Below are 10388 nucleotides of genomic sequence, written 5' to 3' on the forward strand. Positions count from 1 at the left end.
GAGTCAGGCGATAGACCGCACCGCTGGTGGCCACGAGGCGTAGAAGCGCGAACATTTAAAAAGATATTACAAGTGATCGGCTCGCTTTCGAGGTCTTATACGCAGCGTGAACGCTCGGTGGCCTATATTCCACATAATGCAAGCGTATTATACAGAACCTAAAACACCCTTTCAGGGACCTTTTAAATCGTATCGAACTTGAAGAACACTCATGTTATGATAAAATCAGCTTAGAGAAAAAAAACATTAATTCTATTCGCCTATCTTGACTTAAGAGGTCAATATGTAGTCGTTCTACGCATAGGTAATCAAAAAATATTGTTACAATATTAAGCGAAGCACTTTTCCAGCGGAAATTATTCAGTTTAAATGTAACGCTTATCAGAACCTCCTGGTATTTAATGTAACTTAGGCGTTAACACTTTGACATATTGCTCTCTTTTGGGGGAGGGTGGGTAGCTTTTAGCAAACTCAGTCCACCCATGGAGCGGTGAGGAGCCGTAGGTGGCTGCGCTTCGTCAGGCTACAATTCATTACGTCATGAAAGGGCCAAGAAAGAAGCTGCGTGTAGGTTGAACCGGTGGTTCGTTGGTATATTGAGCTGGAAAGAAATGTTTCCTGCCTTTCATGCAAAGCAAACATTTCGAACTATCAAGAATATATTTTGGATTCTTACTTAACGCTAGCATCGCTTCGAAGCAAGGTGGCATCATTTGGAAGTAAAATCATTTTCTATTATCTCCATCAGCGTTTTCTGTGGCATTCACGTTAAATGCACGTTGCTGTATAACACACATTCCGTCGAACAGAGGACGACGCATACCAAGGCAAAACGGAAAATATGCTAACGGATTACTCACGTCCAGCCACAGGAAATATGGAGAGGTGCGAAACCTTAGAGGCTCGACGCTCCGCTAGACAAACAAAGACACCGCGATATGTACCTCGAAATGGCATGGCGTTATCGCGAAAAGGCGCAGTGATGGCGGTAAAAGAATGAAGCAAGAGTCTCACAAAATAAAAACATGCTGCTACATAGCCTGCTTCCTACTCCATGGCTTGTAGCGTTCTGCCTGAACTATCTCGGCGTAGCGCGAAGCTTCTTCCCAACGCTACAGCCCACAGCGAGAGAAATCGTGTGTTCGTGCTCGGAAGAAGCACTCAGCTGCGCGGGGGGGGGGGGGCGGGGGGGGTATGTGACACGAGCAGATGTGCTGTAGCGTCGGGTAGGAGGAAGCGGGCAGACTCGGGTCGCCAGTTATAGGGGACCCAAGGTCAAGTTTCCCCGCGCGACGACAGCGCCGCGCGGGCGGAGGCGGAACTACTGGGAATCGCTCGTGCAGGTGCTGCCTGCTTGAAAGCGTGGGCGCGCGCATGCGCACGTGATTCAGTCCGGCCGGTGCGCAGCGGAGTCTCCGCACGGCTAGTGTGCTTTGCTACTTCGACGAGGGTGTTGAAGCGGAATTTTCGCAATGGCAGAAACGGCCCAACGAAAACAGAAGCGGGGTCCGAAGTACTGCTGTGTCGTGGGCTGCCACAACAGTGCAGACAACAGCAGGGAACGCGATCCGCCTGTGAAACTGTATCGATTCCCTGGAAGATGGTACGAGAAAGAAAGGCGACAATCCTGGATCACCGCTGTAAGGAGAGTCAAGTAAGTCGTTACAGCCTTATCTCGCTTTTTGCTTTGACCGTTTTAGCTACTAGTTTTTGTTCCTTAACACGACGCGCGACGACTGCAGAAAGTTATCTCGAGCTCGCTGCCTTCTCGCAGTCTGTGTGTGTGTGTGAAAGCCAAGCTACGGTGGCATGGGGAGAACATTAAGCGTTTTGATTCGGCTTGTTCTTTTAGACGTAGGCGTCGCCGTTTAAATTCACACTCGCAATTTGATTGTTGTGCTGTTGGTTAAACTCAGCTGAACTACGGACGTTGTCAAAGGTCTGCAAGTTACGCGTCGGGCAAGCAGCTTTCTCGTGTCGGAACGACTGCTTTTAATTTCAATATACTTTGACATTGCTTTGCTTGTTCGCTTTGTTGTGCCTCTTTATTACGGCAGAATATTAACTTGTGAATATCACTTGTCCAGTGCTTAGAAGCTCGGCGGTTCTCTCATTTGCCACCTTCGAAGATCGTGCGATTTTCTTTTATTTGTTCATGTCTTTGTTGTGTGCATATGTGTTCGTTCGTGTCCTTGTTTTCGTGTGCGCTCCTGTTAGAGTGCGTGCACTCGTTCGTGTTACTGTGCGTGTTCGTGCATTTACCTTCGTTTTGTGTTCGTGTATGTGTGTGAGTGCATGCATGTGTGTTCCTGTCTTTGCAGTGGATAAGAGGGAATATTGTTCTTTCTTGTGCAGTCCGGATGGAACTTTGTGGCAGCCAAAAGAACATACGCGAATTTGCAGCCGACATTTTGTGGGCAACAGCAAGAGTGATATCAGCCAAGATCCATCCTACATCCCAACCATTTTTCCACCTGTCTACAGAAAAAAGGCGCCTGATCAGGAAAGGGCGCAAAGGTATGAAAGAAAAATTGTGAGGCTGCCAGTAGAAATTACAGACTCATGTTTTGAACAATGTTTTGTTGACTTAACCTGGTTTATGAAATCGCAGAGTCAGCATAATATGAATAATAGATGCATGGGCAAGTATTTAGTGATTACATTTCATGGCAGGTTTTCTTGCAGCCTACCCGATTGGTATTAACCTTAGCTTTTGATTGTGCAACGCAGGTGGCAGGCACGTTTCAAGAAGGAAATCTCTTCGAGACAGCTTGTAGGAGATGAGCATCCATCACAAAGTACAGCGGTTGGAGCAACAATGCAGGCCCCGGAAACCTCCCTTCTGGAAGATGTGCATCGCGACTTCAACACCATGGATTTCAGCAATGCATTTCTGGAAACAAGCACAGCTACCTCTTTGCTTAACATGAGTGACTCGCATTCTTTGGTGCTTGTGTGTAGTGCAAGACAAAGTCATTCCACTGGAAGAAAGAGGGACGCTGTAAGGACATCTTTCAGTTTGGGGCTCCTGTGCAGTCAGTGTAAACAAAACGCGCTACTAGGGCAGCATGCATTTGCTTTTAATAGTGTCCTTTCAACTGCCCTAGGCAGCACACTAAGTTTGTCTAAATACCACAAAATATCCTTGTTTCATGTTTTTCAGGCATGCCAAACAGAGGAATGTGCTACTTCAGGGAAGCTGGCTCTACTTCTCTCAGCAACAAATGGCACTGAAGCATCTGCTCAAATCGCACACACAGAAATGAGTCACAAGGTTAGACGATGATGCTGCTGTTCGTTACCTAATTTGTTGAATTGTGGTGTTGTCTTGCTGTTAGCACCGCACCTCTTGTTTCAATCCAATTTACTTGCATTATTGGGCAAGGTTCCTTTCTAATTGGTTGTTCCTGCATGACATTCCTGTTTATCATTTTTAATGCCTGTGTTAATTTGTTTTTTAGAATGAATTTGTTTAGACACCGTAGAGTACAAATGTCACTTTAATGTATTATTCCTTTTACCTAAGTGTATCTCCTTTTCATTTCATCATCCTGTATGTTTATTCTCTCCTGTAGGTTGCAAGTACAGATGAAAATTGGAAGCGAAACTGTGGATTTTTTGGCTTTGAATCCCTAAAGGAAAAGGAAGAGGCACTGCAGGATTTGTGCGGTGTGACACTGCAAGTTTTTTGCCTCCTTCTGAACTTGCTGCCAGCACCACAGTACAGGCGCAATGTCATGTCAAGGGAAGACAAGTTATGCTTATTCCTTGCCAAGCTACGGCTTGGGATCACATACAGTGCCTTAGGAGCTATGTTTGGTGTCACAGCCACAACAGCGTCAACTGTGTTTAGAAAGACACTTGACATTCTAAGCATTGCCCTGAAAAATTGGGTCTTCATGCCTTCCCGAGAAATAATTAAGCTTTCTTTGCCTGCCCCGTTCAAAGACAACTATCCGAATTGCACCCTAATAATAGATTGCACCGAGGTCCGCACAGAAACACCATCAAATCCAGATTGTCAACACATGTTGTATTCTCATTCCAAAGGAGGATACACGTTGAAATTTTTGATAGGCATAATTCCTAATGGAATGATAAGTTTTATTTCTAGGGTTTATGGAGGAAGGCACACCGACTCTCTCATAACCCAGGACTCTGGCTTCCTGCAGCTTCTCAAACCAGGGGACTTAGTTTTAAGTGACAAAGGATTCCCAAGCATACGGACAACTGTAGAAGGGAAAGGTGCAGTGCTACTTATGCCTCCTTTTAATTCAGGGGTTGGACAGCTGTCTGAACAAGCCATGGAGCAGACATACAAGATTGCGTCTGTACGCATCCATGTAGAACGAGTAATCCAAAGGTTGAAGATATATCACGTTCTAAGCAACAGAATACCGCTAAGCCTGGTCCCACACATGAACAAAGTAGTGTCTGTGTGCGCTGCCCTTGTGAACATGCAAGCACCGATAATTAAGAAGTAGGCCTGCTTGGTTTGCTGTGGCATTCATAAATTGGTTTCCGTGCATGGATTACATTTGTAAAAGAGATGACATTTCAAAAGAAACAAAATAGCTCTGCAATTTCATTTGACAACCTGTGACTAGACAACCGCAATTATGTGCACTTTAACCAATAAATTTGTTCTGCAATCACAACAATGTTTTCCGTCTGGTTTTTATTTTGAAGTGATAAGTCCTGTGATGGTTCTGTAATGTGTCATTGTACTGCATGTGAATGTTTTTTTAATCAGTCGTAAAAAGCTAAAGAATGCAAAATTGATAGTAAAGGACACAAGCCAATGCATTGACCTCATTTGAGAACACAGCATTTATTCTTGGTTTATTGAGTGTGAACTGTAACCTACTACAGCAATGGAGATCACTCAGACAACACAGACCAGTATCAAATAGACCAATGTGCAATGTAAAAGCATATGCTGCTCAATTATAATAATGAAACGTAATGAAGGATTCTGATTGTTGCCCTTATTTGTAACAATGCTGTCTGTAAAAAGCAAGCAAAGGCTTGATGATATATTTTATTGCTATAATAGACAAGCAGTTCTTTGCAAAAAAAAATTTACAGGATAGCATTTAAGTCTGCTGAAGAGCTGAAATGCGAAAGCCTTTCCTCTTTATCTGTCCACTGTTCTTTTTTACTTTTTATTTAAAATTTTGTCTTGTAGTTTTATTTGTTTTTGTTATTTTTAAAATTTTGTTTCTTTATATTTTATTCTTTGATTTTATTTTTATACTAAGTAAGCCTTCTCACGCATTTACATAATTTTTCATCGAATTCGTCACACAAAACCTGCTTCAAACACAGCATTTATTTTCATTACTTCAATTAAATTAATTACCTAATTTAAATTCAAGAACCAAACTTTTCCCATTTTAAAATCTACTCACGCATTACCTAACACAATCAAACTTGTACACATTGATCTCAACAGAACTACATAATTGTGTGGACAAAATTTGCGGGCACTTTTTACTGACGCGACATAACCATGTAATGCTCTCGCATTATTAACCCTACCACACCAAATTAAAGCAGTATGACTACTGTTACGACCGGATAAGATATGAAGAATAGAAGCTGACATTTGGGACAACGAAAACACAAACAGGTTTACTGGCACTTTGAAGAAATTTATTTACCTATTTTACGAAAGAAAGAACAAACAGTCAAGAATTAAGAGTTCGCAGCATCGAACGACTGGATGAGCCTTATCGCCAAGGCCCAGAGCGTTCGTTCTGGCTCAGGATGCATGTTAAATAGGCTCCGCCTCTTTCAACACACGAGGCACAGATCGAAACAGTCACCACACATGGCACGCGGAGCCCCGTGAAAATGGGCGAGGAGGATTCGGAGGTCGGCTGCTACTTCGCTGGAAGTCAAACACAGGCACTTGTCAGTCACGGTTAATTTCGGGGATGCTGCAGTTTCCTTCTTCCCTTGTTGTCTGACCACTGTCGCTTCTTGGAAGAAACAGACAAAGGGAAGGCCATTTCCCCCCTTCCTGAAGAGCATGGAAAGATTCTGCAGGCAGATTCGCAGCACATTTTTTTTTTCGTGGGGGCCTCGTGGGTCAACGACCTGTCGAAATTGCCGCTACCACGTGGTCATCCTGGTCGATTGAATCTTCGCATTAATCTTCGGCAGGTGTGCATCCCGTTCATAACACTACACAGACGAACAACAACTATGCATTGCAATAAGCCCGACTAGATAAAACTACAATTACAACAAAAATTACTGCTTAAATAGGCTCGTCTACAGGGAAATTATAAAAGCAAAATATACAAAAGAGTTTAACTTGAACAAGGCCAAAATACAATGGCAGATATGCCAGCAAAAAGTTTGATTTCAGGAAATCATCGAAAATCAATGCAGAAAAATAGAGCATACAAGCCTAGAACAAACGCTGTATCAAAAATTTGAAATAAAAATGCTCCATCTTGGGGATAAGCTCCCACAGAAAAGCCTCGTCCCGAACTACTTTCACTATTACTGAATGTTTGGGGCTGTACACATAAAAAATGGCCCATTGCAGGTTGAGGATATACAGCTGGACTTGCATTTGTGTGTAATAACAATGTGTGGGTCTCAGCACAATCACATCCCCATCAAACATTAAGTAGGGGAGCAAGCTCCTCCTTTCTTCGTAGTCTATAAAAGGTTCTTCCTTGTACTTGAATGTACACTTGATTTCAATCAGCACAGTTTCACTGCCAATTGTTGCCAGTCCATCTGGGCTACAGCACAGCCATGGCTGCTGCGGAAGCACAACGAGTCCTGCCTAGAACATGAATAATTGAGATTAGTGCTTAAGCTGAAACATACAACAGGAAAGAGAGCATGCCTGGAGTAACTTGTAACGTAAACTCGTGAGTAACCTCACCTGCACAATACGGATGCCGAGCTTTCTTTGCAGATCTTCTCGTGCTGTGGCTTCAGTTTTGATGCCTAGTGAAACATATTTACACGTTATACTTCAGAGCAAAGAAACCATGAACATCACACTTTGAAATCAGGCTTGCTGTAGCAGAAGTGAAAGCAGTGATGTGATACCATAACTAAACACCTCAAATGTTTGTTTAAAAAACTTAAAAGAAAAATAGAACACTGACGCCATTGAAGTTATCGACTTTGTGTTTAAAATTTCTTGCAGTGTTTTCTGTATTTCTGTTGCATAGTATTGCCCCTCCTGTAAGGGCCCAGAGTGGCCTGCAGTATTCTGTAAATAAAAAATAAATAAATACCATAATGCATTGCAGAACTCGTGTACGATGACGTCTTGCAGAGGCTATCAGCAGCTTTCTGGAATCCTTCGTCACTTCGTTTTGTGTGTATGGCATGTGCTTTCGTGCTAGTGATTCGAAGGCGACGTTCTTCATGCCATCTGCAAATTGGAAAATTTGCAAAAAAGAATCAACACAGTGTATATGAGATGCGTTGGCTATCCTTTACTAAAGTTTAGTTCCATACCGTGAGCAATTTGCTTGGCCTACGGTGTAGAAGCACATGTCGCATGGTGCTTCTTTCAGCACTACTTTTGTTTTGTAGATATTCGCCATTTCCTCATCCATTTCAACAAGAAAGTCTTTTGCCTGTGTTGTTTTGTCATCAAGGACATTAAGATACCGGTAAACAGGCCGGTGTGACATTGGTTGCAGTAAATCGTGAAATATTTCTTTTTCCACAGTTTCTGTGACTTTTTCAACAATGTCATTTAGGACGTTTGCACAAATAACATCATCAGCGCTTCGATCTTGCAGCTCCAATATTTCTCTCAGTGGACACATTATGTCCGGATAGCCGAAAATAGTATTAGGGTCAGCAGGTTTGATGTCAGGAACGCTGCTGCCCTCTCCTGTTATGGAGAATAAGACAAGGGGTAAGGAGAGTAATTATTCACTCAAACTGAAAACTGCCAGTTAGAATTGTGTGACACGTCGGATGTCCAAAAATACTTACGAGGGAAGAGGAAGTGCTCTAAGCTCCTCTTGGGATTTCCTTTCGGTTTGCCCCATTTCTGGGGCTCGCTGGTGCACGACTTCACTTCGTGTTGATCCACGTACAGGCACACCGCTGCTGCGTGCTTGCACTTAGCTGCAATTCCAGCCTTGCAGGTGCAGCGCCCCTCTCGAACAAGCAGCTCCTGCTTTTCGTGGCACGACCATGCCAGCTATGAAATGTGGAAATAAAATTGAGACAGCGTGGACGCCTGCCGACTTTTTAAGCGTGATTTCCTTCCTAAATTTCCCTGCTACAAATTTTCAGCAGCATGTCATTTGGCACAGTGTACATTTTTGCAGCTTCGTTTGCCTCTCTGTCACACTATTACGGGCGCGCGTACAAAACTGAAAATAAGGCAAAAGATTTGGTTAAAGCTTTGACTATTTCAAAAACCCAGCACAATGTTAAGCGAGCGCGTCGCGCGAGCGATACCATAGCTACGACAGCGCGCCTCTAGCTCGGCACCCCTCACGCTGAACATCGCGTTCGTGAAGCATATTTTACATATTTACGTCTTTAAATCCGACAGTCGCAAAAAATAAAGTGCGTGCATGCCATCAAAATCGGAATAAAAACGTGAAACTAAAAAAAAAAGGCGAACAGTACGTGTAGCTTTTCAGCTCTTAAGTTCGGCTGCCTCCCGGCCAAGCCAGCGGGTGATGTTCTAACGGATGGTGCACAAGTGTCTCGTACCTTTCCAAGCTTTACAGTGTATAGTATGATATGGTCATAAAAATTTTTCCCCCACGCCGGAAACGTCGTTCACGAAAGCACACGATTAATTCTGTTAATTCTGCAAAAATGTCATATCGAAACCCATGCATTACAACAACGGAGAACTTCAATCGAATGCACCGCTTCGTTTCGTACCTAGTGCTTATAAAACGTTCGATGATTTGAGCATATAACAAACGGACAGGCTTACCTCAAGGCACACGTCGTAGACGACACTGTCGCTGACTTGTGACACGCACTTGCCTTTCAATCTGGCTTCGTTGTTTTCAATTATTTGCTCCACGGAGTAAACATGATTGAGGAGCTTTTCACCTTTGATTAGGTTCGCCTTTCTGAAAAAAGCTGTCGAGTTGGCATATCTTTTTGAACCCGCACTGCAGCCGGATCATTGTGACACGCGACAGAAGCAGCGCGAAACGTCTGCACGTGCGAGGAAGCGTGAGCGAAAGAAGGAAGCTTGCACGAGAGCCCCCCCGTCTATCCCCACTGTTTATTTTCCTGCCAGAGGTGGCGCTCCCTGTCCGGAGCAGCAGCGCCGCTCGGCGGTGCTTTGGTTTCCTATAAGGCAGCGAGAGAGGAACGACTTGCGAGGGAGCCGCGGGGCGCTGGGCTGGAAGTTCGCCCCTGTTTGCACGGAGGCGTACGCCCGAGGTGCTCAGACGGAAGGAGCGGGCACAGGTCGGCGCATCTCTCTACGAACACAAGCACGCGCACAGGGCGGGTTGCATTAGCCAGCTGCTACGAATACGACTGGGGTGTGTGCGTGACGCCCAGATGCGTCACAGAGAAAAGAGGTGAAGGGATTTCGGAACGCGGCATCGTTGCTTGCTCGCTCCTTCTCGCAACCTTTCTTGTTGCTTGAGGACGAAACACTCCCCCCTTTGAGTGCGCGTTTCCGAACTGCAGAAACTCCAACAACGCAGCGATGATGCTATAATAGGTTACTATCACTTTATCAGTCTTGCTAAATTTCATTTCTGCTGTACACCAGCCTGCGCTGTTATTGGGGTGTGGTACTACAATGGTGCAAACGCAACAGCAGTGTGTCTTAGTGTTCAAATCATATATTGAATGCTTCCCCCTTTAAGCATCATGCATAAAAGCGCACATGTGCAAAACGTTCACGGTTGCCGTGGTCCCTTTTTAACCTACGTAACCAGGGTCATACGTTGAAGGAAGTTCTCAGTATGACACCTGGCTTGTACTACATTTTCCTGCAGCGATTGCGGGAGGTTAATTTCGCGCCCTATAATTTTACGGCAGTTTGTTAGCGGGGAGCATCATGAGATCAGGACTTTGCAAGGATCTGAGGTCTGGAGCAGCGGGGACGTATCAAGGAGCACTCATTAAAAACATGTCTTTCTTCTGTAAATCCAGTAGAACCTATTAATTTGCAAGCAACTTCTTCAAGCGGAATTTAAGATAGAGAAGGGGAACGGTAGCATTAATGATGTCGAACATAATAGGAAAAAAATAGAACGTTAATGAAAACTGCGTGACAGGGGAGGAAAATGCTCTCCAACAATTAAACGTCCAAACCATTATTGGCCTCTGTGATTTTAGCACTGCTGCCGCCAATATGCTGATATTAGAGGCTGGAAACTCCTGACAATGCTTCTTGACCTAGC

At 44.2% G+C, this 10388-nt stretch overlaps 2 protein-coding genes across 3 annotated transcripts; one reads left to right on the forward strand and one right to left on the reverse strand.

Annotated features, from left to right (window-relative positions):
• The first annotated feature begins 1385 nt into the window (after positions 1 to 1385).
• On the forward strand, positions 1386 to 4634 carry LOC144099308 (uncharacterized). 2 transcript variants are annotated; one of them, XM_077632520.1, is made up of 5 exons: positions 1386 to 1654; positions 2356 to 2517; positions 2731 to 3001; positions 3164 to 3274; positions 3576 to 4633. In XM_077632520.1, exons 1-5 carry the CDS (start codon positions 1473 to 1475, stop codon positions 4482 to 4484), a joined length of 1635 nt encoding a protein of 544 aa, XP_077488646.1. In that variant the 5' UTR covers positions 1386 to 1472; the 3' UTR covers positions 4485 to 4633. The 2 variants fall into 2 exon arrangements, with proteins under 2 accessions (XP_077488646.1, XP_077488647.1); XM_077632521.1 differs by having other exon boundaries at positions 1515 to 1654; positions 2322 to 2517; positions 3576 to 4634.
• A 73-nt stretch (positions 4635 to 4707) lies between these two features.
• LOC144099309 (uncharacterized) lies at positions 4708 to 7863 on the reverse strand. The gene is made up of 3 exons (XM_077632522.1): positions 7269 to 7863; positions 6908 to 6972; positions 4708 to 6805 (listed from the first exon to the last, which is right to left on the reverse strand). The coding sequence occupies exons 1-3, from the start codon at positions 7276 to 7278 to the stop codon at positions 6419 to 6421; spliced, it is 462 nt and encodes a 153-aa protein (XP_077488648.1). The 5' UTR covers positions 7279 to 7863; the 3' UTR covers positions 4708 to 6418.
• Between the last annotated feature and the right edge of the window lie 2525 nt (positions 7864 to 10388).

This window comes from Amblyomma americanum, chromosome 7, assembly GCF_052857255.1.
Source record: "Amblyomma americanum isolate KBUSLIRL-KWMA chromosome 7, ASM5285725v1, whole genome shotgun sequence".
Classification (NCBI taxonomy): domain Eukaryota; kingdom Metazoa; phylum Arthropoda; class Arachnida; order Ixodida; family Ixodidae; genus Amblyomma; species Amblyomma americanum.

Excerpts from the sequence above, each read along its gene's own strand:
- LOC144099308 (XM_077632520.1), top strand. The coding sequence starts at position 1,473 with ATGGCAGAAACGGCCCAACGAAAACAGAAGCGGGGTCCGAAGTACTGC. Across the intron at positions 1,655-2,355 it reads ACCGCTGTAAGGAGAGTCAA|TCCGGATGGAACTTTGTGGC; the intron begins GTAAGTCGTTAC and ends TTTCTTGTGCAG. Across the intron at positions 3,002-3,163 it reads CTGGAAGAAAGAGGGACGCT|GCATGCCAAACAGAGGAATG; the intron begins GTAAGGACATCT and ends CATGTTTTTCAG.
- LOC144099309 (XM_077632522.1), bottom strand. Across the intron at positions 6,806-6,907 it reads TCGGCATCCGTATTGTGCAG|GCAGGACTCGTTGTGCTTCC; the intron begins GTGAGGTTACTC and ends TTCATGTTCTAG.